Source organism: Rhinopithecus roxellana, chromosome 9 (assembly GCF_007565055.1).
Source record: "Rhinopithecus roxellana isolate Shanxi Qingling chromosome 9, ASM756505v1, whole genome shotgun sequence".
Classification (NCBI taxonomy): Eukaryota; Metazoa; Chordata; class Mammalia; order Primates; family Cercopithecidae; genus Rhinopithecus; species Rhinopithecus roxellana.
Window position 1 is genome coordinate 50,226,737 of NC_044557.1, and position 27,776 is coordinate 50,254,512.

At 38.3% G+C, this 27,776-nt stretch overlaps 1 protein-coding gene across 3 annotated transcripts in view; it reads left to right on the plus strand.

Moving 5' to 3' along the window:
• The window catches only part of CPNE3 (copine 3), a 58,138-nt gene that overhangs the window by 3,086 nt on the left and 27,276 nt on the right, over positions 1 to 27,776 (plus strand). For all 3 annotated transcript variants that reach the window (XM_030937740.1, XM_010378554.2, XM_010378555.2), the window contains exons 3-8: positions 10,966 to 11,107; positions 11,383 to 11,562; positions 13,591 to 13,665; positions 14,922 to 14,993; positions 21,901 to 21,984; positions 24,594 to 24,683. In XM_030937740.1, the coding sequence (XP_030793600.1) occupies positions 10,976 to 11,107; positions 11,383 to 11,562; positions 13,591 to 13,665; positions 14,922 to 14,993; positions 21,901 to 21,984; positions 24,594 to 24,683 (633 nt within the window). In that variant the 5' untranslated portion in view covers positions 10,966 to 10,975. The remainder of the gene's footprint in view (positions 1 to 10,965; positions 11,108 to 11,382; positions 11,563 to 13,590; positions 13,666 to 14,921; positions 14,994 to 21,900; positions 21,985 to 24,593; positions 24,684 to 27,776) is intronic.

The window sequence follows — 27,776 nt, forward strand, 5'->3', positions numbered from 1 at the left end:
AAGCGGAACTTACTTATCTGTCCACATTTTCATGTTTATGTGTCAGAATTTTTTAAAAAGAAGTGAAAATTGAGACAAATACTTCCTGATGATATTGTCAAAACAATTTTATAAAATATGTAAAATTGCACCCCACCTTCAGTACTTCTTGCTCTCCTTCTTTATTGTTCCCTGTAACACTTACTGCCACCTAACATACTATATATGTTACTTATTTGTCTTTATTGTTTTCTGCCTCCCTGCAGTGTAACTCACCTCTCCTTCATGGGGATGGTTGCCTGCTTTGTTTATTGTTGGCTCTCCAGCACCTTAGAACAGTGCCTGACACACAGTAGGCAATCTATAATATTTGTTCAATAAGTGTTGAATGAATTAATAGTACTATTAAACTGCTCATGACTGGGAAATATAAAGGGATTTGCCCTCAAATTAAAAACAGCTAAAATGTATGTGTTAAGTAACCAGGACATGAATATTCTTGAAATCAGGAAATGCATAAACATCTCAACAGTCTTTGCCCAATATACAAACTTTTTAAACCTTGGGAACCACGTGGTTGTAGTTGTTGCTGCTTTAAACTGAAGGCATTTTTATATGATTTGTTCACCGTGAACTAGAAAGGAGCACATAGTGATAAATTGTGAAGTGCTCAACTTGCCCAATTAAATATACGTGTTCCCCTACAAAGAGAAGGAAAGGAGTCAAATTTTAGAAAGCATGCATTTAGAGTTGGGGCATAGTGGACACCAGGGCAGGTGAGAGGTTCTGATGGCTGGTTCAACATCTGGGAAATTCCAGAAGGGGGAAAATTCTTAATGTGCTCTGAGGGAAATGAGAACCCCAGGAGACTTCAGTCTCCGCAGGTTGGTGTGCCTTAATATCAGATCCAGCCTGCCTGCTGCACAGCTGGCCAGCAGCTTTACTTAGGCCTTATAATGAAAAACTTTTCAACTGAACACTTGGGATTTTCAGGTAGGGGATGCGGCTCTGATTTTCATTGAGGGTAAAAGATGATTCACTTTGTAGACATGTATTTCATAGCTAGCTTTGCCAACATGCATGTTGCATAAAGTGAGGCAATAGTGAGATGTTGCCACTGCTTCCTTTTTTCTTAAGCCAGTCAAATTTAGCAGTAGGGGATTGTATACCAATTTTAGTGACACTGATGTTAGTAACTTCTTATTTGTAACTTTTTAATTTTAATTTTATTTTTTCTGCTTATGTAGCTAATAAGTTCTGATAACTCTTCTTTTTTAAAAAAAATTTTATTTATTTATATATGAGATGGGGCCTGATTCTGCCACCCAGGTTGGAGTGCAGCAGCTTGATGTCGGCTCACTGCATCCTCCACCTCCCAGACTCAAGCAATACCACCTCAGCCCCCAGAATGACTGGCACCACAGGCACACCCCACCATGCCCGGCTAATTTTTGTATTTTTGTAGAGACAGGGTTTAGCCATGTTGTCCAGGCTGCTGTTGAACTCCTGAGCTCAAGCCATCTGCCTGCCTCAGTCTCCCAAAGTGCTGGGATTATAAAGATCAGCCACCATGCCTGGCCCAACCCTGCTTCTATTAATAACTTTTATTAATACCTCACTAAATGAACCTATGATGAACTGTTCATTTGATGGGCTTGAAAATACAATCAGTGATACTTCTAAAATGTATATACAGTAACCAAGGGATTAGAAAAGTGGTATAACCTGAAACACATGTTAAGTAAACTTTGTAGCCAGTTATGAATCATGGAATAGAACAGTATCAGGATTTTCTAGAGAAATTAATGAAGGGTCCTTAGTTGATTGCTTACTTTGTAATGATAAAGACAAGGTAAAACTGCACCTACTTTTTATTTTTGAAGTTAGAGTGATAACATATCAACCTTTTCACGTTAACTCCTGCTTTCCTCAGTTCTACATGTCCAAGCATCAGCAATGGTATCACTATTTAGATTTTGCTCAAGATAGTTTAAGAATCTGGAAACTTTTTAAAGTGTGGCTAAAAGCTGATTTATTTTGCTGTCATGATAGATGCTAAGAGCTTAATAATGTGAGATTTCATGGATGCTAATAAAATTTATTTCCTTATCGTGCTGCATCTGCTTAATAGACTGGGCCCTGTGTTTTGTTTGTTTATTTAAGTCATCTGAGCACTTAATAACCATTTTGAGCCAAGATATCTAACTAGTGGAGAAGTTTCTAGATACTTTTTTTTCCAGATATTTTGTTTGTTTGTTTTGAGACAGAATTTGGCTCTTTTTGCCCAGGCTGGAGTGCAGTGGCACGATCTTGACTCACTGCAACCTCCGCCTCCTTGGTTCAAGCGATTCTCCTGCCTCAGCCTCCTGTGTAGCTAGGATTACAGGCGGACGCCACCACGCCCAGCTAATGTTGTATTTTCAGTAGAGGCAGGTTTTACCATGTTGGCCAGGATGGTCTTGAACTCCTGACCTCAGGCAATCCTCCCACCTCGGCCTTCCAAAGTGCTAGAATTACAGGCACGAGCCACCGTGCCTGGCTCCAGATACAGCTTTTTTGATAGAGATGGAGACTGAGTTTGGAAAACTTTATCCTTTTTCTTCCATTTCTCCTTTTTGTCCTTATAAATATTCTGATGTTTTCTACTCATTTTTAAAAATCCTTTAGTACCACTTCCTAAACAAGTTACATATTCACTGTAATTAAATCAGGGTCAGGGTACATTAATGGAAAAGACCTTAGTAATTACTTAAAGAAAGGGATTGACTCAACTCTTAGTTTTAACAGCTGAAGGCTGGACGCAGTGGCTCACGCCTGTAATCCCAGCACTTTGGGAGGCCAAGGTGGGTGGATTGCAGGCAGATTACCTGAAGTCAGGAGTTCGAGACCAGCCTGGTCAACATGGTGAAACCCCGTCTCTACTAAAAATACAAAAATTAGCTGGGCGTGGTGGCGGCGCCTGTAATCCCAGCTACTCAGGAGGCTGAGGCAGGAGAATCATTTGAACCCAGGAAGGGGAGGTTGCAAGTGAGCCAAGATCGCCATTGCACTCCAGCCTAGGCAGCAAGAGTGAAAGTCCATCTCAAAAAAAAAAAAAAATATTTAACAGCTGAAAAAACCTGAGGCCCAGAGAAGTGACATCAGTTGCCTAAATGCCCGCCATTGTGGTGTGACTAACACAGAACCAGTCTCTTCCTTTTTTTTTGTTTTTTCGAGATGGAGTCTTGCTTTGTCGCCCAGGCTGGAGTGCAGTGGCACAATCTTGGCTCACTGTAACCTCCACCTCCCGGGTTCAAGCAATTCTCCTGCCTTAGCCTCCCAAGTAGCTGGGACTACAGTGCACTATGCCCAACTAATTTTTATGTTTGTAGTAGACACAGGATTTCGCCATGTTGACCGGGCTGGTCTGAAATTCCTGACCTCAGGTGATCTGCCTGTGTTGGCCTCCGAAGTGCTGGGATTACAGGTGTGAGCCACCACGCCCAGCCCAGTCTATTTCTTTTGACACCTAATGCAGTGATTCTTCCTTTTTGTTTCTTTTTTTGTTTTGTTTTATGTATGTTTGTGCTTGACCTTATTCCCTATATTCATTTCTAGTATCCTGTGGTAGTGATTAAAAAAATAAATCTGGGCATCACTTTCTTACTAAATACAGAACAAGCTTAGTTTCAATTATTTTAATGTGAGTTTTTTACTCTCAGAGTCTGGGTATTAAGTGCAGTATATTTCTGAGAATAAGTGTTGCTGCTCTAAGATGATCTAACAGCACCTACGTACATGGTAGACCTGTGTGTGTAGAGACACACTAGCAAGGAGAACATGCTTTCTTAGTCTTAAGTAATTTACAATTTAATGGGTTATCTTGAAGAGGAACTGCTATGAGATAAATAAAGTATAAGCCATTCCAGTTCTTCCATTCTTTGGCAAGCTTTTGTTAATCTGGTTACATTTGTTTAAGAACCATATAACTAGTTTTAGCCTCAGTATTAATCTTGTAATTTTAAAGATATTATTTTATTAATTTGTGTCAGACTGAATATTACTTTTGATATTAACAAGCCAAAAGGAAATTAATTAGAGAATATTGCTGTTATACTAAGTAACTATTTTTTGATATTGTTTTTAATTGAAAAATCATAATTGTGTGCATCTATGGAGTTTATTTATTTTTACGAATACTGTTTTTACTTGACAGCTAAGTAACTATTAATTAGAGGCTTTAGTGCCCTGGAGGGATTTTGGCATAAAGGGGAAAATACGTGGGTTTATGCTGTGGTGCTGACACTTAGTAGCTTTGTGATCCCATGTAAGTAATTTAACCTTTTTGAAGACATTTGTATTTTTTTCTTAGTAGATGTTATGCATTATTTTGAAGATTAACAATGTGCTGAAAATTATCAACATATTCTGGGTCAATCAATTCAGACACTGGAGTGCCTTATATTAAAGTCATACCTGTGACACATGGACCTTTCCCCATGTAGTAATCATTATCCTGCCTAACTCTTTTGTAAGGTTCAGAAGATAATATATTATTTGGAAGCACTTTGAAAACTGTAAAAGAAATAATATCTGTCTAGTTGTATGGAATTATTGCCTATCTTTTCTTTCCCCTTATTCTTCTACTCCCCACTCTCTCACTGTGTACCCTTAAATGTAAGGGTGAAAAAGAAATCCAGTAGTCAGTAGCAATAAGATTGCACTTTTTTTTATAGTGGAGTATAGTTTTAATCGTCAGTAAAAGTAGAAATCTCTGGGGACCTTCCTCAGCTCCAAGAGCACTAATTGTTCTCTGACTGTACCACACAGTTTTATACTCTTGTATACTCTTTCTGTGTATACACAGTTAGCTAAGTAGCTAAGTATTTATTTTGTTTTTGCCTCCTCCCCAAACCCCACTTTTGGAACACCTAGAAAGTATTCAATAAGTAATTGTTTTGTGAATGGATCTCCCCAATTTGATTATAATGAGCTACAAGCTCTTCTGTTGCTGTATAATGTCCCTGCTGTCCTTAGCAAAATAATGGGTTTACAGAAACCTCATAATAAATACAGTTGCTAGTTTGCCCTGGGAACTCTCAGGAACTTAGCAGCCTTGGGATTTATAGCCGTATTACCTGCTCTGCACCCCCCCCCCCTTTTTTTTTTAAGTAGGGGAACACTTATTACTGTTCTGAGCAACACAATAGGAGAAACACTGCCTAGGGTGTTTATTGCTGATGTTGCTGGGCAGGTTCCAGCTGCCCCAAGGTTGCCCTTGTGTGCTTTCAGTAGCGGTCAGGCAGGATGTACTGCGGAATAGCAGTTAGTGAATCATGGTATTAGAACCAGAAGGAACATCTGAGAATTTTTTACAGTAAGCCAATCTCTTCATTTTTCAGCTGAAGACTGAAGGAACTTTACTAAAGGGATTGGTAGATGGGCACTGACTTCTCCTTCACAATTGTTTTAGGACACATTTTGAGTCACTGACATGAGCCTGCACTCCCCTCACCTGCGTACCTTATTTATGCTCAAGGCTGACTATTTTACCAAATTAATTTTGTAAATCCCAAAAAGTATTATTGTTTCAAGAAGCTTTTCATAAATAAGGATGAGAAAGCTGCTTTATGTCTTACTACTTAATAATAAGCCATCTATGCTGAGACAATCAATTAAAATCCCTGAGTCATTAATAAAATAATTGCTACAATTCATGGAGTGTCTATTATATGCTGAGCATGCTACAAACCTACAATTGTCAAGGTTTGTATTAAGTTTATTTTTCTATTTTAACCTTATTTACATTGAAGGATAAGTGTCAGGGTTTTTTAATATCCCCATTTTATAAATTAGGAAATTGAAATTCAGATAGATAATTTGGCAGAGGTGACACATCCAAATTAGTGGTGGGAAAGAAGTTTGAATGACACACACAGACTCCAGAGTTATTGCTCTTTCTGCTACAAATAACCTGTGCCAGATGTCATGCTTCAGGAAGAAGAGGAAGTGGTAAAATATGATCGCTGCCCACAGTTCACAGTATATAGACGGAGTGATGAGCCAAAATACAAGTAACAATAGTGGAAAGAAAATAGAATCAGTGCCATGACAGCATGAGGGGTATCAGCAGGGTATCAGCAACAGCTGTGTGAAGGAAGTATCATTTGAAGTGTTTGTTTTGTTTTGTTTTGAGATAGAGTCTCACTCTGTCACCCAGGCTGGAGTGCAGTGGTGCCATCTCGGCTCACTGCAACCTTCGCTTCCTTGGTTCAAGCGATTCTCCTGCCTCAGCCTCCCGAGTAGCTGGGATTACAGGCACCTGCCACCACACCTGGCTAATTTCTGTATATTTAGTAGAGACAGGGTTTCACCATGTTGATCAGGCTGAGTGTTGAACTCCTGACCTAAAGTGATCCCCTCCCTTGCCCACTGAAAGTACTGTGATTACAGGTGTGAGCCACCGTGCCCGGCCTGAAATGGATCTTGAACAACTTGAATGGGCAGAGGTAGCTGTTCAGGTAGACTAGGGGTAGATGTTGGCAGAGCCATGAATTCTAGGCTTAGTTTATTGGACTATCACTTTTTAATCAGAAGTGATAAAATCATAATGTGAATGGAGAGAAAATGGCAGTGGGAATACCCATTAGGAGACTATTATGTTAGGCAGGTGACAGATACAGAAGACCTGAAGTTAAGGTTGTGACTCTGGGGACAGGGAAGGGGCTGTATCTCCATGTTGGGGAGAGATTTGGGTTTCTAGTAGGCAGAATCTCTGTGACATCTTTACTGGATAAATCTAAGAGTAGGTTTAAGGAGGAATGAGAAAAGAGAAAGTAGATAAGACTTCAGGATTTTCAGCCAGGGCATGGGAATGACCAGATGCCTTAAATTTTACATATCAGATACCACTTTAAATATTAGGTCTTAATTCTCAGTTCTTAGATTTATCTCTGTTATAATACTGATTCAGAACATTAGGGTGAATGGGAGAATGATTGATATATTTGGTATTTCTAGGGATTATTTGCATTTCAGAGGAGGTGTTTGGATCAAATTATTGTCCAATAAGTAATAATCTGTACAGTAGGAAGCTATTGTCTAATCCTAGGGATTATTTGTGTTTTCTACCCTGCTCTTTAAGGAGTAAAATACTACATAGAATTATTCTTTAGTTGCTTATTTATTCTTTGCCAGGTGACTTATCCCAGCCAAATCTTTCACACTAAAAGAGTATAAAACATTTGTTTTATTTTCCCTCATCATAATTTTTTTTTTTTTTTTTTGAGACAGGGTTTTGCTGTGTCACCCAGGCTGCAGTGCATAGCTTACGGAGGACTTGAACTCCTGGACTTGAGTGAGCCTCCTGCCTTAGCCTGCCGAGTAGCTGGGACTGCAGGTGCATGCCACCTTGGCTGGCTAATTTTTTAAATTTTTCTTTCTTTCTTTCTTTTTTTTTTTCTGAGATGGAGTCTTGCTCTGTCACCCAGGCTGGAGTGCAATGGCGCAGTCTCACTCACTGAAACCTCCGCCTCCCAGGTTCAAGTGATTCTCCTGCCTCAGCCTCCTAAGTAGCTGGGATTATAGGCACGCACCACCATGCCTGGCTAAATTTTTTTTTTTTTTTTTTAAGAGAATGAGGTCTCTGTTGCTCAGGCTGATCTTGAACTCCTGGGCTCAAGTGATCCTACTGCCTCAGCCTCCCAAAGTGCTGGGATTACAGGTATGAGCCAATATGCCCAGCTCCCATTGTGATTGTGGATAAAATATTCTATTGCTCTCTTAAAAAATTGTATATCGTGTACTGGATAATTACATTAAAAGGAAATGAGAACAGCATCTTCATGAATATTACTATTAACAAGATTCCAGACCCTAGTGTTTATGTAATTTCTTCCATTTGCCATTCAGCCATAATGGGTTTCAGGATAAAATTGAGGCCACAGTCAGAGTCATTTTCAGAGAGGAATGCTGCTAATAGAGGAAATTTGTTTCCTGGCAGCAATGCAGTAGTGTAACTGTCAGCAATTTGTTAAATAATCAGCTGTGCCTGGCATGTTGTTTTTGTAGCTTTTGTATAAGCATTTTTAGGGAAAAAAATAATGCTCTTCTGATATGTGGTGTCTCTTTGCTGTGAGACTGACTTCACACATAGATGTCTGCATTCTCTGTTGAATTCTCCCCATCCTTGGAAATTTGAAGACTTTTCTGTTGGCTGGTAGGGAATCCTCTACATGGTTTTTTTTTGGGGAGCTTTAGCAATCATTGCTCATTCTGTGTTCATCCACAGGGCACTGCATTATGCTTGGTACTGCTGACATACAACTTATAAGACTCTAAACTACATTATGCAAAAAAAAAAAAATCGTACAACTAACATTCATTTTACAGATTCTGTATTAGATACAAAAGACAGGATGCCTGGCATATGCCAGATTTACAAATTTACTTGCAGTATCTCCATTTTTACTGATGAGGAAATCTAGGCTCAGGAAGTTGAAGTTACTTATACATGATCACACAGTAAGTGCCAGATGGAGGGTTCTACAGGGCGTGGTGGCGGGCACTTGTAATCCCAGCTACTCGGGAGGCTGAGGCAGAGAATTGCTTGAATCTGGGAGGCAGAGGTTGCAGTGACCCGAGAATGTGCCACTGCACTCCAGCCTGGATGACAGAGCAAGACTCCATCTCAAAAAAAAAAAAATTGGGTGTGTGCATTACCCCAAATTTGATCTTGTTCCTGTAATGCAGTAATCTGTTACTATTAGTGCAATAGGAATTCAAAGGAACACCTTAGTATGGATTAGAAAAATCAGGATAATCATGCAATGGAATAATAAAAAAGTAAGAAACATGGGATAGATAAGAGAGGATCAGACCCTAGAGGCAGATAGTGATAAAATAATAATAATGATAAAATGTGAGCACTTTCTGTATACTAGGACTATTTAAATATATATATCTTGTATATATTTTGTTTGTTTTTGTTTTGTTTTTGTTTTTTTTTTTTTTGAGATAGGGTCTCACTCTGTCACCCAGGTTGGAGTACAGTAGCATGATCTTGGCTCACTGCAAACTCTGCCTTCCAGTCTCAAGCCATCCTCCTACCTCAGACTCCGGAGTAGCTGAGATCACAGGCTCATTCCACCACACCCAGCTAATTTTTATGTTTTAGTAGAGATGAGGTTTCACCATGTTGACCAGGCTGGTCTTGAACTCCTGACCTCAAGTGATCCACCTGCCTAGGCCTCCCAAACTGCTGGGAATACAGTTGTGAACCATGGTGCCCAGCCAGCTTTGTTTTTAAATGGGATTTCTAGCTACTTCTAAGACTATGCAACCTACTTCATTTTTCTTAGTCTCTATTTATTTAGGAATCTTAGTATTGATTTTTGACGTGTTGAGAACTGCTACGATTTTTAGAGAGTTCAATAGAATTATCAATTTTTTTTTTGTAAGGCTTTAGTTGTTTTTGACATTACAAAGGTTCTTCTAATGGTAATCTTTGTTATTTCAGATTTGCTTAGGCATTTTATACAGCACAGGAATCCTACTGCCATATTTAAATATAACAAGATAATGAGTGGATTTGTTTCTGTGGTCCTAGAACTTTAGCTAAATCTCAAAGTGAGGGGCAAAGGGCATTAAATATTATCCCATTGTAAGGATGTTTGCCAGTAGCTCTAGGGTAGTAGGTACCTTCTCTCCTGCAGAACCTGCCCTAGCACCATCAACGTCCACTGGCTAAGTGGACATCCAGATGGGAAATGCAATGCCTGGTTCCTTTTCTTGGTGACACCTGCAGCCCCTTTCATTCCCTAGGTTCACGGAGGAAGGCAGCTCACCTGCAATACTGCATTCCTTCTCAAGTCCAGCCCCAATCATGTGCTCCACTCTATCCCCAGTCTTTTTCATATTTTGATTGGATACTGGGGAATGAGGGGTCTATGGAAGTTAAGCTAACTCTGATATTTCTTAGCAAGTCATAAGGGAAGATGGACCACACCTTCTCTCTGTAGAACAGTAGGCTTGTCAACCTTGTCTACACATTAGAATCATCCAAGGAGCTGATGTCAAGGTTGTACCCTAAACTAGTTAAAATCTCTTTAAGTGGAACTCTGGCATCATTAGCTTTGAAAGCTCCCCCAGATGATTCCAGGAAGCAGCCAATATTGAGAACCACAGCTGCAAAATATTGGGAGCTAGGGGTAGAGTAGGGGGAAAGGGGGCTTTGGGGTTTTTGGTTTTAGCCAAAAAATCTGTGAAAACAGAAAATATCCCACTCAGTGTCTTGTTAAATAAACAAATAAAAATAAAACTTAAACTGCTTTGTAGTATAATGTTAGGCATACCTTTAAGTGAAGGATCGAGATAATACTTGGAGTTTATCTGAATGATAAAATTTATAGTTAAGGTAAAAAGAAGATTAGTTTTTTCTTTTTTTTTTTTTACACAGAATCTCTGTTGCCCAGGCTGGAATACAGTGGCACAATTACCGCTCACTACAGGCTCAATCTCTTGGGTTAAAGCAATCCTCTTGCCTCAGCCTTCCTAGTAGCTGGGATTATAGGCACATGCCACCATGCTTGGCTAATTTTTTATTTTTAGTAGAGACGAGGTCTTGCTGTATTGCCCAGGATGGTCTCAAATTCCTAAGCTCAAGCCATCCTTCTGCCTCAGCCTCCCAAAGTGCTGGGATTACAGGCTGAGTCAGCCCAGCCAAGAAGGTTAGTATGTCTTATTAGCCATCTTAAAAGCTGCATTTTACTGTCATTCAGTAAATGAATTTTATCCTAGCAAGAGAATCTGATGGAGGCAATATCACTGGAATGAGCTAATAGACACCCACATCCCGAGGAGGCACATATAGCAGTCGGATTCTAGCAAGTTCACTCTATAAGCTTATTGTGACAATTGATCTTAAGAAGTCACCTGTTTTTGTTAGGAATGAGTGTGCTTCTTAAAGGCACTGTTTCACTTGCTTTCTCTTTTTATTGGTTTTCTCAGAACTCAAGACATGGCTGCCCAATGTGTCACAAAGGTGGCGCTGAATGTTTCCTGTGCCAATCTTTTGGATAAAGATATAGGGTCAAAGTCAGACCCTTTATGTGTGTTATTTTTGAATACAAGTGGTCAACAGTGGTATGAGGTAATGATAAATAGTTTACCTAAAAAGTTATCCGAATTACCCTTTTAACAATGTGAGAAGTTTTTTTTTTGTTGTTATGTTAAAAATACTAACACTATCTCATCTGTTAATGGAGTTTTTTGTGAAAGTTTGCCCTTGATTGTAGAATTTTTCATACACATATAGAAACTTCCTTTAGTTGTCATGCCTGTGTTTATGTTTAGTACATAAAGATGTGAAAATCCAAGTACACCTTTGATCTGAATAAACTTTTTTGTTTTGGGGGATGGGTGTAGGTTGAGCGCACAGAAAGGATTAAGAATTGCTTGAATCCCCAATTTTCCAAGACCTTTATTATTGATTACTACTTTGAAGTGGTTCAGAAATTGAAATTTGGGGTTTATGACATCGACAACAAAACTATTGACCTGAGTGATGATGACTTCTTAGGGGAATGTGAATGTACCCTTGGACAAGTAAGTATACATAGCCACTGTACTCTATTTTGTCTAAATTTTAATGAATTTGGTGTTTTAGGTAAGCATCATTTAATTTTTAAAGTTGAAAAACATGTAATCACTTTAAAGACAGTTTATATATTAATATGCTTGGCTTGAACATTATAGAATTCATCTTATATTTTGTATGGGCAGGAACTATGTATTTATGGAAAAGCCTGTTAATTCTTTTGAGTAAGGGAGGCTTCATGAGGCATTTCATTAAGTAATACCAACGCTTTAGCTGTTGCAGAGTTCTCTATGGTTTTGTTATGTTCAAGCCGTAAATGCTATCAAGATAACAGCAACTTCTCTGTTCTTCTAACTAGTGAGACTGGCACCTCCTGACTCCCAATGCCCCAACACCACCCACTTTACCTGGCTTGCTCTTCCTCAGCCTTATTCCCCCCATAAACCTTCTCTGACCCTCTAGATTAGTTTGGAATCCTTTCCTGAGCTCACTTGGTACTGTCTAGTACTTCTCACCATACTTTTTAATAGTTGCTTAATTATGTGTCTTCCCAGTATATGACAAGTTTGGTCAGGGTAGGGATATGTCTCGTGGCTCACCATTTTGCTCCTATTTTAATCTGATTCATAAGGAGAGATTATGACCATTTGTATAGACTGAAGAAGGTTTTAGGAGGGAGGAGTAATTTTTTTTCAATATGTGACATTTGTCACTCACATATGTCTTTTACAACTTTATTTTTCAGGGTTGAATTGTTTGGAGATGATGGTGTTTTCTGTATCTCAAAAGCAATATGAAACTGATCAGTTTTCTGAAACTTTGATAAATAATATCAAAGAAAAAATTAAGGAAGTATTTCTTTTTTGGGGGAAAAAAATCCCAGTGTAGCTAAAATTCCTATGAATTTGTGAGATATATCAGAAGTATATCTGTTTGACAGAACCTAGGTATACTATATTCCTTCAAGCAATATGACATTTTATGGGAGTTAAATATTGAAGTTGTGTCTCAGTAGAAAAATCGAATCCTTTTTTTTTTTTTTTTTTTTGAGACAGGGTCTCACTCAGTCACCCAGGCTGGAGTACAGTGGCTCAATCACAGCTCACTGCAGCCTTGACCTCCTGGGTTCAAGTGAGCCTCCCACCTCAGCCTCCCAAGTAGCTGGGACTATAAGCACATGCCACGGCACCTGGCTAAATTTTGTATGATTTTGTAGAGACAGGTTTTGGCATGTTGCTGAGGCTGGGCTTGAACTTGTGGGCTCAAGCAATCCTCCCACATCAACCTCCCAAAGTGCTGGGATTATAGGCATGAGCCACTGCACCTGGCCTTGAATCTCATTTATCGAGTGTCCTGAAGCCCACCTTTTACCTAGAAGGTTTCAGCTAAGTGATTTGTTTATGCGATGAGAATCTGGTCCTCTTTTTCCATTACAAGGAACGATTTAAACTCTGACATACAGAGAAGATTAAGAAACTAGTGGGTAAGGAGATTGTATCTGCCAGGGTAGGCTCCTTAGAAGTTTTTTCCAATGAGTTTTAAATATGTAGATTTTTTTTCTTCTTTTTTTTTTTTTTTTTTTTGAGATGGACTCTCGCTCTTGTTGCCCAGGCTAGAGTGCAATGGTGCGAACTCAGTTCACTGCAACCTCTGCCTCCTGGGTTCAAGCGATTCTCCTGCCTCAGCCTCCTGAGTAGCTGGGACCGCAGGCACCCACCACCACGCTTGGCTAATTTTTGTATTTTTAGTAGAGATGGGGTTTCACTATGTAGGCCAGGCTGGTCTCAAACTCCTGACTTCAGGTGATTTGCCCGCCTCCGCCTCCCAAAGTGCTGGGATTGCAGGCGTGAATCACTGTGCCTGGCCCTAAATATGTAGATGATCTAAATCTTCAAGAAACCAAGTTAATGTTTCTATTTCTAATGACTTTAAGTGAACCTTAAAGTGTACTCAATCTGTTTTTCTGAAACTATTTCATTTAAAAATTCATAGGTTGAAGGGAAATGACTCTTTGTATCACTTTCTAATTCTAACAGATTGTTTCCAGTAAGAAGCTAACTCGACCACTGGTGCTGAAAAATGGCAGACCTGCAGGAAAAGGGAGCATTACGGTAAAAATAAGATATTTGTCTTTTGTCTCGAAAGATTTAGCATAATAGGACATGCCAAAACTGTGCGTGTCAGGCAAATATTCTACAGCCATGCTTTGCCACTCAATCTTGAATGTTACATTCCGTCCACCCTTGTCTTGTAGTTATCACAAACGGAAAATGTGTTGTGCAAACCAGGAGAAACATGCAGTGTGGTAATCCCTTCTTTCAGTTTTTTTAAGTTGCCCATAGAGGTCCAGTGCACCTTGGTGATACCTGCCCCTCCTCTGTGGAAGTAAACTGCTTAATAATCTGGATCAATTTGGTTCTCTACTGGAGAAACATAGTCCTCTCAACATGACAGAAATTTTCCCTAGTGGATTTTATTCCAGAGGGATGTTACATTATGACATGGCCACTGAACCTATAAACTCTTTACCTTCATTTTTTGTGCTTGCTATCTGCTGCCCATCCTCCCACCTGGGCTTTTCATTGCTGATTACTGGCTTCAAGCAAATGAATATATGCGTTATTGTATTTTACATTTCCCGTTATATAATGCCAAGCCTATAAACCTTATCTTTTAGAGTGTCTGTGCAGATAACTGCTGCCTGGAGTGATAGTATTTTAACTTTAGCTCCCTCTGAGAATGTAAAGCTAGTTCCCTGAGAGAGCTATGTTTCAAGGTTATCATGATTTTCAAATACATTTCTCTGAGAGCGGTTTTGCTATAGTTTAGATTTCCAAAGGCATAAGAAGGTTCAGGGGTGTTGATTTTTGTGGGGAAGAGAACATTATCAGTAGTTAGCTTCCTTGCTGTGGGGCATGATAGACTGATACTTACTTTTAAGTAGAATGAGTTTTTCAGTTACATTGGATGAAAAACATTGATCTGATAATATCAATGTATAGAGTTTTCTAGGTATGATTTATTCATGCTTCTCAGTATTAGGGAACTTCAGTGTTGTGCAGAGGGTATTCTCAGTCTTCTGGGGTTTTGACATTTCTCTTGAGTGGGGAAGATCCAGTTTGGGCAACCACATTTCAAAAGACATTGCTTAATGCAGACCTGGGCATATTTTGGGCAAATCTTTATTTCACACACATAAAAGAAATAATGGTAGATCTTTCTTAATGATGCCATTTTCTTATGAAACATTTTAGAATTCATTTATATTAGTGTAGGCTTTATATTAGAAAACAGAATAAATCAGTGCTTAAGTGTCTATCAGAATTCCTAAAACATATTTTATTTCACTTACCTTATCTACTCATAGATTTCAGCTGAAGAAATAAAAGATAATAGAGTGGTCTTGTTTGAAATGGAAGCCAGAAAACTGGATAATAAGGTGGGTAGACTATGCAGATTTCAGCAAGGTTGTTATGTTTTGCCTCTTTTTTAAGAAAATAAAAATGCAGTTAATATCATGAACTCCATCATCTGAGCATCTCATAGGGTACTAGTTACTTCCAAATTTTGCATGTGTGTGTGTTGTATGTTTAAGCAGAACCCATTTCTCTTCACCTCTTTTATCTAGATGTAATCAAAGGATTTGTTTAGGTTAAGAGAGGAGTTGAATAGAAGCATTAATGTTACTGTAAAAGCATGAAAGAGTACAGTTGAATTTCAGGAAAAAAGTGAAAACTCTGTGCTTTATTAATTATAGGTCAATTATCCTCTTTGTATTCAAAGGTCAATTTTTTTTTATGAAGGATGAGTATATATAATATATAATAACACAACAATTTAGTATATAGCATGGATTATAATTCTTTTATCTATCTTATCTATCTATCTATCTATCTATCTATCTATCTATCTATCTACCTACCTACCTACCTATATTTTTTAGAGACACGGGGTCTCACTGTGTTGCCCAGGCTGGTCTGGAACTCCTGGGCTCAAGCAGTCCTCCCATTTCATACTCCCAAAGTGTTGGGATTACAGGTGTGAGCCCCTGAGCCCAGCTTTTTGTACTTAATTCTATAATCTAGTCAATATTCTTCATTGTTTGCAATTCAATTTGAAAACATTTTAGGGCTAGGCGTGTTGGCTCATGCCTGTAATCCCAGCACTTTGGGAGGCCAAGGTGGGCAGATCACTTGAGCTTAGGAATTTGAGACCAGCTTGGGCAACATGGCAAAACCCCATCTCTACAAAAATTGCAAAAATTAGCTGGGTGTGGTGGCATGTGCCTGTAGTCCCATGTGAGGTGGGAGGATTGCTTGAGCCCAGGAGGTCAAAACTACAGTGAGCAGTAATCATACGTTCTCGCGTGCGTAATGGAGCAAGACTCTGTTTCAAGAAAAAAAAAAAGTAAAGAAAACATTTTAGACTATAGGCTGGGGACTTTTTTTTTTTTTTTAATTGTGGAAAAATTTAAATACATACAAAACTAGAAGACTTTTTAAAAAATTTCATGTTCCCATCACCCATTTTCCACAATAATAACTCATGACCAATTTCATTTAATCTCTAACCTCATCTACTTTCTCTCCTCCCAGACTTCATATCATTTCATCCATGAATTTGTTGATGTATCTCTGAAGACACTTTAAAAAATGTAATTGTTTAAAGTGTGTCTTAAGTCCTTTTAAATCTATATATTTCTTCCTTTCTTTTACTTCTTTCTTCCCTTCCTCCCTCCCTTCCTTCTTTTCTGTCTATTCTTCCATCCATCGTGGAATTTATTCAATGGAGAAAACTGACTTCTTTGTCCTGCAGAAGTTTCCACATTCAAGTTGGGCACAGGTAATGTACACCTGTAGTCCCAGCTACTCAGGAGACTGAGGCAGGAAGATGACTTGATCCCAGGAGTTTGAGGCTGTAGTGCATTATAATTACAAGACTCCATCTTTTTTTTTTTTTTCAAAAAGGAATTTTCCATATTCTGCCTATGGCTTACTAAAGGTGTCATGTTTCTCTCTCTACTTTTACTTTCTGATTTCTGTAACCTGGCAATTGAATCTAGAAGTATGATCTGCTGGTATTTTTAATTGTTGGCAAGACAGTTTCATCATGTAATTCCATCAGGAGACTCACACTAACTTGTGTGTTTTGGGGATGTTTGTGATCATTGATGATAACTACCTGGTTTTATTATTAAGAGTCTGGGCCGGGCGTGGTGGCTCACGCCTGTAATCCCAGCACTTTGGGAGGCCGAGGTGGACGGATCACGAGGTCAGGAGATCGAGACCATCCTGGCTAACATGGTGAAACCCGGTCTCTACTAAAAAATACAAAAAATTAGCTGGGCATGGCGGCGGGCGCCTGTAGTCCCAGCTACTTGGGAGGCTGAGGCAGGAAAATGGTGTGAACCCGGGAGGCAGAGCTTGCAGTGAGCCGAGATCGCGCCACTACACTCCAGTCTGGGTGACAGAAAGAGACTCCATCTCAAAAAATAATAATATTAGTAACAATAAAAAGAGTCTGTAGGCCGGGTGTGGTGGCTCATGCCTGTAATCCCAGCACTTTGGGAAGCCGGGGCAGATGGATTACCCGAGGTCAGGAGTTCGAAATCAGCCTGGCCAACATGGTGAAATCCTGTCTCTACTAAAAATACAAAAATTAGCTGGGCGTGGTGGCATGTGCCTGTAGTCCCATGTGAGGTGGGAGGATTGCTTGAGCCCAGGAGGTCAAAACTACAGTGAGCAGTAATCATACGTTCTCGCGTGCGTAATGGAGCAAGACTCTGTTTCAAGAAAAAAAAAAAGTAAAGAAAACATTTTAGACTATAGGCTGGGGACTTTTTTTTTTTTTTTTAATTGTGGAAAAATTTAAATACATACAAAACTAGAAGACTTTTTAAAAAATTTCATGTTCCCATCACCCATTTTCCACAATAATAACTCATGACCAATTTCATTTAATCTCTAACCTCATCTACTTTCTCTCCTCCCAGACTTCATATCATTTCATCCATGAATTTGTTGATGTATCTCTGAAGACACTTTAAAAAATGTAATTGTTTAAAGTGTGTCTTAAGTCCTTTTAAATCTATATATTTCTTCCTTTCTTTTACTTCTTTCTTCCCTTCCTCCCTCCCTTCCTTCTTTTCTATCTATTCTTCCATCCATCGTGGAATTTATTCAATGGAGAAAACTGACTTCTTTGTCCTGCAGAAGTTTCCACATTCAAGTTGGGCACAGGTAATGTACACCTGTAGTCCCAGCTACTCAGGAGACTGAGGCAGGAAGATGACTTGATCCCAGGAGTTTGAGGCTGTAGTGCATTATAATTACAAGACTCCATCTTTTTTTTTTTTTTCAAAAAGGAATTTTCCATATTCTGCCCATGGCTTACTAAAGGTGTCATGTTTCTCTCTCTACTTTTACTTTCTGATTTCTGTAACCTGGCAATTGAATCTAGAAGTATGATCTGCTGGTATTTTTAATTGTTGGCAAGACAGTTTCATCATGTAATTCCATCAGGAGACTCACACTAACTTGTGTGTTTTGGGGATGTTTGTGATCATTGATGATAACTACCTGGTTTTATTATTAAGAGTCTGGGCCGGGCGTGGTGGCTCACGCCTGTAATCCCAGCACTTTGGGAGGCCGAGGTGGACGGATCACAAGGTCAGGAGATCGAGACCATCCTGGCTAACATGGTGAAACCCGGTCTCTACTAAAAAATACAAAAAATTAGCTGGGCATGGCGGCGGGCGCCTGTAGTCCCAGCTACTTGGGAGGCTGAGGCAGGAAAATGGTGTGAACCCGGGAGGCAGAGCTTGCAGTGAGCCGAGATCGCGCCACTACACTCCAGTCTGGGTGACAGAAAGAGACTCCATCTCAAAAAATAATAATATTAGTAACAATAAAAAGAGTCTGTAGGCCGGGTGTGGTGGCTCATGCCTGTAATCCCAGCACTTTGGGAAGCCGGGGCAGATGGATTACCCGAGGTCAGGAGTTCAAAATCAGCCTGGCCAACATGGTGAAATCCTGTCTCTACTAAAAATACAAAAATTAGCTGGGCGTGGTGGCGCATGCCAGTAGTCCCAGCTACTCGGGAGGCTGAGGCAGGAGAACCACTTGAACCTGGGAGGCGGAGGTTGCAGTGAGTCGAGATCCCGCCACTGCACTCCAGCCTGGCGACAGAGCAAGGCTCTGTCGAAAGAAAGAAAGAAAGAAAGAAAGAAAGAAAGAAGAGAGAGAGAGAGAGAGAGAGAGAGAGAGAGAGAGAGGGAGGGAGGGAGGGAGGGAGGGAGGGAGGGAGGGAGGGGAGGGGAGGGGAGGGGAGGGGAGGGGAGGGGAGGGGAGGGGAGGGGAGGGGAAGGGAAGGGAAGGGAAGGGAAGAGAAGAGAAGGAAAGGAAGAAAGAGAATCTGTAAAAGAGTGATATCGTCAGTCTGTCATTGCTTTTGTTTCTTAGCAAGAATGTTTCTACAGAGAGAAACTTCCCCGCCTTAGGTATTTATTTACTTTGTGGTATAGTTTATATAGGAAAAACAAGTTAAAATGTTTGACTTTTCCCTCATATTTACCATTTTTCAAAATGATTAAGTTGGTTCCCTAGCATCCCCTAAATGTGACCAGTGAAGTTTTTTTGTTTGTTTTGTTCTGTTTGAGAATTGCTATAAAGTAATAGATTTAAATATTAATAACTGCAATGGATTACTTCTCATAGATGCTTAAGTTATTCCAACTTTGGCCTGAGGGAATTCGTTTAAGTTTGTTCTTGAGACCATTTGGCACAACTCCTGGAGTCTTTGAATAGTTTCCTTGCTCTGTGGGATGACAAGAGCTTCAAATAACTTATTTCTGAAGTTCTTTTTGTCTTTAATAAGCCACGTTCCAAGCTTATTTTATCTAGTTTCTGCCTCAGACTGGCAGATTAAAAGGAACCTTACTTCATTTTGGTGGAATTGGTATTTAGAGACCACAGTCCAGTGCTAGGGGTACTCACTGTTGTGGGTTATTGTCCATGGTTTCAAGGGCTTTTCAGTGGACAGATACAGAAAAGACTTTTTTTTTTTTAATTTAAGAAAAACTAAATCATGAAATTACACAACTATTTCCAATTCAAATATAGAATTACTGGCTGGGCACGGTGACTCACGCCTATAATCCCAGCACTCTGGGAGGTGGTGGGTAGAACACTTGAGGTCAGGAGTTCAAGACCAGCCTGGCCAACATGGTGAAACCCTGCCTCTACTAAAAATACAAAAATTAGCTGATCATGGTGGCATGTACCTGTAGTCCCAACTACTCAAGAGGATGAGGCATGAGAACTGCTTGAACCCAGGAGGGGGAGGTCATAGTGAGCTGAGATCGTACCACTGTACTCCAGCCTTGGTTATGTCTCCAAAACAACAACGACAACAAAAAATATTTATAGAATTACAGGGACTTATTTTATATTCATACCTCATTTCTCTTGGTTGCTAAAGATATTAACATAATTGCTTATCTGTTTTGTCTCACATGACATTAATAGTTTTAGAATAAAAATATTACTATTAACAGTATTTTTACTGAAAACCGTTTGAGCTTTCTTTGAAGTTCTTTTTGTCTTTAAGGTGTGTATATTCCACTTTTGTTATATAGTCACATTCTTACGATTTAAAGAAATAATTCTTTTGTGTGGTTATACTGTCACAGTCCTAGTTTCATTTTGCTTTTTATATTTAGGGATTGCTTTTTTAAAAAAAAAACCATTTGATTTAATTTTCTTTTATAATCATATAAAAAATTTACATGGCTCTAAAATCTACAAAACAAGATATTTAAGAAATTTAACTTCTCTCCCTGTCTAGCTTGCTTCCACTTTCCTCCGTGCAGATAATAATTTTTAAAAAGTTGTGTTTTATAATTTAATCATTCTGTTTCCTAAATATCTAAGGGTTTTTCTGTGTGTATATATACTCGTGTGTGTGTGTATGTGTTCATATGTGTGTATGTATGTATTTGTATTTATGTTCCCCACCTCCAGCCCTTGCATAAGCGTAGCATGCTAGATGTACACTTTCCTCCACCGTGCTTCTTTTACTTAACATATCCTGGAGATCAGAGCCAGGGAGTTTCATTATTGTTTTAGTTCTAATACTAACAACTTAATGAATCTTCGAACAAGTATTGGTTTTTAGCCTTCAAAATGATAGCAAGGATATTCTGCCTTTTCCATAGGATTATTTTTAAGATAACTCACACAGGGCATGTTAATGTGTTTTTGAAAAGTTAATTTCTCACTGTTATGTTGCTGTTATTTATTGTGTTTAAATATAAACACAAAGTCTTTGTGTTTATATGTTTGACTGTACCAAATATCTTATTTGCTTGACATTAAACTTTGTATTCAAGAGAGAAATAATTTTATTTTAGTTCTTAATATAATACTGAAGTTAATTCAGGACTAAAAAAATCTTCAGCTCAGGGATATATTTGCATATATTCCTGTGAGATTAACAAGTGTCCTTTGATTTTCAAAAATAACAAGTCATATATGTTAAGGAATATGCAAATTTCAAAATGAAAATGAGAAAAAAATCATCCGTAATCTTAGCACCTGAGTTAATCCATTTTCCCCGAATTTTATCTCACTGTATGTGTGAATATGTGTGTATTGAGGATGGTGATAACGGTATTTTTGAGCACTTAGTGTGCTTGAGCATTGTATAGGAGTTCTGTGGTGAATCACAGAGGAAATGGAAGGTGCAGTTTGTGCCTTTGAAGTGTTTCTATTGTGCGTTCCACATATCTACCTCTGGTCATTTGTGCATGTAAAGAAATGTGTGGTATTGGTGAAGGGGTTTGGGATATAGAAGGGTGAGATATGAAGTTAAGGCCTGGATCCATTAATTAATTAGATATGTGATCTTGGGAAAATCATTAACCCCTCTGAATCCATTTTCTCACTGATAACTTCCCTGTCTCCATAGAGTTGGTATGGCTAATGTTTGTGATGTTATTTATATAAAACTACTCAGTGATATGTGAATGAAAATGGTTAAAGGTGAAAACAAGGCAAAAACATATGTTATGGTATATTTGACCACTGCATTTTAAAACCGTCATGTTTTTGAGAAGTCAGGGTATGATATACAGCATTATGAGCATTTATCACAAGCACTTTGATAATTCTCCCTAGTAGACTTCAGTAAGTTGCTAAGTTAGGGAGAAAGGTGATGAGATACGTATTTACTACCAGTACTATAGAGTTAGACTTCAGGGGGTTGCCAACATGTGTAAAGTATGGTCACACATGGTTTCATGGGTTCAGAGGAGAACAGATGCTTTTTGTTGTTTGTTTTAATTGTAGGATCTATTTGGAAAGTCAGACCCATACCTGGAATTCCACAAGCAGACATCTGATGGAAACTGGCTGATGGTTCATCGGACAGAGGTGAACATCTGAATTTGAAAAGCGGAGTGGAGGTGTTCTTTGGAATTATCATAATCTGAGTTTTAGAAAGCTTATATTTATGAAAATATCAATCTGAGTTCAGACTTACATATAGCCAGAGATACAAGTTCAGACTTACATATAGCCATGTTCACATTTTTTTCTTTCAGTGAGGAGGTGCTACCACACTTTATGATTTTTATATTGAAAAATTTTAAGCCCTATGAAGAACACTAAATGTATTCCTCTGTACCCCTTACCTAGATTCACCAGATGGACACACACTCCCACACACTTGTGCTCTCTGTCTCTCTCTGTTTCTGTCCCTCTCTGTCTCTGTCTCTCTCTCTCTCTCACACACACACACACACACACACACTTGTGCACACATATATTTTCCTTTTGGAAAATCATCCTAATGGAGCTACAGACATAATAACTCTTATCTTTAAATGGTGCAGCAGGCCAAGTGTGGTGGCTCATGCTTGTAATCCCAGCACTTTGGGAAGCCAAGGTGGGTGGATCACTTGAGGTCAGGAGCTCGAGACCAGCCTGGCCAACATGGTGGAATCCCATCTCTACTAAAAATACAAAAATTAGCCAGGCGTGGTAGCACTTGCCTGTGGTCCCAGCTACTCAGGAGGCTGAGGCACAAGAATTGCTTGAACCCAGGAGGCGGAAGTTGCTGGGAGCTGAGATTGCACCACTGCACTCCATCCTGGGCAACTGAGCGAGACTCCACCTCAAGATAAATAAATAAATAAATAAATAAATTCCACAGCAGGTATGTTTAAAGAACAGGGGTATTCTATACAATCAGACTTGAGAAAATTGACATTTGACATAGCTAAATGGATCATTATTCGGTATACCATTCAACTTCAGATTTCTTCAGTTGTCCCACAGGTTTTATATGTATTTTGTTTTGCTTTGTTTTGTTCAGAATCCAGTCAAGTCTCATATTTTGGATTTGACTATTATATTCCCAATAGAGGACTCTTCTCCCTACCTTCCTTGGTGCCATTGAATATCTTGAAAATCAAGACTAGAATGTCCAACATTCTGGATTCTTCTGTTTCCTCACAACTAGATCCAGATCAAACATTTCTGTCAAAAACACGGTGTGTGTTCCTTTTCTTTACATTTTCAGGAGGCTCATGGTACCAGTCTGCCCAGCATTGATGTCATGCTTGGCTACTTGGTTAAGCTGATGACCACCAGATCTCACCATGATAAAGTCTCATTTTTTCCCCTTTTTAATTAATAAGTGATATGTGGTGTGAAACTATGAGACTGCATGAATTACCTGTTCTCTAGCACTTCAACCAGTGGTTTTAGCATCCATTGATGATCCTTGCCTAATGAATTATGGGTAGTAAAATAGTGATTTTTCAAAATCTTTCATCCTTTTTACTTATATTAGCAGACATTCCTCTTTCATCTCTTCTCTCTCACTTTCTTTCCTTTTGTTTTTAGTATCATTATAAATTCATGGATTGTTATAACAGTGTATGCTTTGTATTAACTCATTACTCTATTTTTGCTGCTCAGATTAATCCAAGTTTGACTAGAGAGAGCTCCTAGTCTCTAAAATGGCTCTTGGTTTTTCTTTTTGACCTCATTTGTCTTTAAGCATTCTCTTAAGTTAGAGTATGCTCTCAGTTCCCCTTGTACTTTTTCTGTCCGAGAGCTGGTATGAGCGTGTCTCTTAATAAGCTCTATTTCTGCAAGAGGGTAGTAGTATTTGGACACTGACATCTGAGTGCTAAATGTGCTCATTGCTACTGGATATCATTGTTTTTAGGCCTTTTCAGTGGACACAGCTAAGAAATTTGTATATTTGTGTTTATCTGTTTATTATGTATGTATATATGGTATTAAAATTTTAAATTATAAATGTGGACTTACTTCTCCAATTCAATTCCAACATAGTGAGTTTCTTATTCTGTATTACCTTTTCTTATTTCGTATTTGAATCTTCTGTGCCCTGCAATGAAACCGTGGTTGCTAATGAAATCAATAATCCTCTGCAGTTTTTTTTTTTTTGAGATGTAGTCTTACTCTGTCACCCAGGCTGGAATGCAGTGGCACGATCTCCACTCACTGCAACCTCCACCTCCCGGATTCCAGCAATTCTCCTGCCTCAGCCTCCTGAGTAGCTAGGATTATAGGCGTGCACCACTACACCCAGCTAATTTTTTATTTTTTTAGTAGAGACAGGGTTTCACCATGTTGGCCAGGCTGGTCTCAAACTCCTGACCTCAGGTGATCTGCCCGTCTCGGCCTTCCAAAGTTTGGGGATTACAGGTGTGAGCCACCGCGCCTGGCCATCCTCTGCAGTTTCTAAGTGCTCCTTGTAGTAGGTAGATGTATTTTCCAAATAGGTTTCTACTTTCCTCAGAATGTACCACAACTGTACAGTTTATTACATTTTTCATGTAACAGTTGTATAATATTGTTCTAGGTAGATTTTTTGTGGAAATAGTTGAGTTGATGAAAAGGTGAAGGATGAATGGTGAGAGTATAGCAAGAACCTAGGAAGGGCAGGAGCAAAATGTTAATGAACTGGAAATTTTTTCTAACAGCTTTTTGAAACCACATTTTTATAGGTTGTTAAAAACAACTTGAATCCTGTTTGGAGGCCTTTTAAGATCTCTCTGAACTCCCTGTGTTATGGAGATATGGACAAAACCATTAAGGTAATTTGAAATTTTATATATATATAAAATACATAAATATACACATGTTCACCTATTTCATAAAATTAATACATAAGATGGTATCTAAAGAAAGTAAATGATATAACAGACACTTATAGAGTTAAATTTTATGTGTGCAGAATAATACTAAAATAGAAATGTCTTCTGATAAGTGGCATAGTTTGAGGAGTAGGCATGTTTGACTAATCTGTTGACCTAACGCTTCGTCAAACAGTGTCATTTCTATTTTATTCTTTATTTTTAAAAATCAAATGTCCAGTTTAATATTTTTTCCTTTTAATAAGATTCCTCCGCTCTGCTAATAGGAACCTCGAACTACATTATTTGCCTTTGGTATGTCTGTTGCAGATAGAAGCAGATGTTACCCTAAGAACTCAGAGCTTGTTTCTACCCTTCGTAAAGGAGGGGAGTATTTTTTTTTTTTTTTTTTTTTTTTGTATTTTTTAGTAGAGATGGGGTTTCACCGTGTTAGCCAGGATGGTCTCGATCTCCTGACCTCGTGATCTGCCCGTCTCGGCCTCCCAAAGTGCTGGGATTACAGGCTTGAGCCACCGCGCCCGGCCAGAAGGAGAGTATTGATGGCATTTTTCTTCCTTATTTTCAGAATGAGATAAGTAATTAATTAAAAGCCTTTAGAAGGCTTTAGTTTTAGTGTATCAGGGAAGTGAAGTATGAACAGCAAATAGCAGATGTCTCAGTATTTTTTAAAATGTTTTTATTCATAGGCATTTATTTGAAAAAAGAGTAAAAAATAAATAAAAGAAAACTCATGGAGTGGTGTTGAGAATGAAAAATATTTACATACATGTACATAAAAAACACTTTTGTACTAGAATTATTATCTTTACATGATTACAGATAGAAGTCTTTTTTATGTTCAGACATCAGTAGATCAAAGGGATTTTTTGGTTTGTCTTTCTCTTTTTTTGATAATGAATAGGGTAAAAGCAGGCAAGGTAATGAGGAATAAGTATAAGATTTGGAGTCAGACCACAGTTCAAGATTTGACTTAGTCCTGTAACTGGCTAAGGGATCTTGGGCAGGTAACCAAACTTCTTCACATTTACTTATTTATTTATTTTGCTTATTAGTAGGAAACTTCACCTGGATTCTTCACTTTTATAATAGAGTTAAGAATTTCTACATTGCAGAAAAGCAAAAATTAAATGAACAGAAGTGAAAGTTTTGTAAAACTTTTGTAGAGGTGCCATTGTTACTGAAAAACTGCTTCATTTTTGCTGGGTGTGGTGCCTCAGGCCTGTAATCCCAGCACTTTGGGAGGCTGAGGCGGTTGAATTGCCTGAGCTCAGGAGTTTGAGACCAGCCTAGGCAACATGACTAAATACTGTCTCTACAGAAAATACAAAAATTAGCTGGGTATGGTGGCGCACACCTGTGGTCCCAGCTACTCGGGAGGCTTAGGTGGGAGGATCCCTTGACCCTGGAAGGCAGAGGTCTCAGTAAGCCAAGATTGCTTCACACTGCACTCCAGCCTGGGTGACTGAGTGAGACCCTGTCTCAAAAAAAAAAAAAAAAAAAAAAAAAACCAACTGCTTCATTTCTGAGATCCATAAAAAATTGCTTCCAGTTTATAAAGAACTTTAAAAATCAATCTAAATATGATTTGTAAGGTATTTGAAACAGTAGTGAAAATCCAGGTCCAAAATAAATAGTTGAAAACTAGCTATAAAATTATTTTTTATCATTATACCAAATCCAGACTTTTGCTTTTCATATTAAAAATAGTAAACATCATTAGATGTCAGACAGCAGGTAAATCTGGGGAAAAATGTCTAAGCCATGACTATTTGATTGTGTGTAGTGATATGTTAACAACAAAACAATGTTTTTTAAACTTTTTTGCTCACAGTGGCATGCTTACAGGGCTATTTTATTATAGTAAGTAAACTGATTTTCTGAGCTTTCTCTGATGAATGTCTTCCGTTCTTAAAAGTTTCCTGGTTTGTTTTTATTTGTTTTTAACTATACACAACTTGGTTTGCTACGTCATCACTGACTTTATTTCTTTTAGTTCTGCATTTCTTTGCAATATCAGAAAAGTCATGCATTTGTGATTCTCTTACTGTTTGAAAATTGCTTGTAGGGATAGTAAAGAATTATAGAGCAGAGAATAGAGTCAGAATCCTCAGTAGTTTCTTTGCTGTGGTGTGTTATTATTCTAGCATGTATTATTTTCATTAAGATCAAGTGAATACGAGAAATAATCATGCATGCTGCCACTTTGCCTAAAATGGGAATGCCTTACTGAATGTAGTGTTGTGTGGTGTGTGCATTCTCTTTCATATATACATATGCCCATGTGTATATATGTATACATTTATTTATTTATTACACATGTTTATTATGTATACTATATATGCATGTGTATATGCATATTACGTATCCATTAAATGTATATGAATACATGTATATATTATATACTTGTATATACATATGCATGTGTATATATGCATATATTGTTATGCCTACCATTGTTTAAAAAGCCAATAGTACTGGTCTTTGAATTCTTGAAAAGAGAAAAATTAAATGACACAAATCGTCTTATCTCAAACAGTATCTGAACATATGCCAGCATTATAAATATCATGTCTGCCTTCAAGGGGACAAGAGGCAGCTTCTTCTATATATTTATTATAGTGAGTAATCAAAACTTTTAGTTTAAAAATATTATTTACAATTCCTGAAATTTTAACGTACAAATAGTCTAAACATATGAACCGTTTTAGCCCTTCATAATCTTTACTTAAATAAAATCTTGGCCTTGTCAAAGCTTAATCTTGTCTTAGATATAAATTGGTGTTCCCTGATTGCAAATCTAAACTGCAAGGTTCTATTTTCCATAACTGAAAAATGTCTGTTTAAAAAACACAAACTTATTAAAATATTAAGATAGTTTGTTTTCTACTTTATCTAAATATTACTTCCTCTAAAAATTATGGAAATTTTTACATTTCTTTTCTCTTGGCACATTAAAGAGTCATGTAAAAGGTTTTTGGTTTAAAAATTGGATACTGAGTAGGGCAAGAGTCAAACTGTCACACTTGGTCAGTG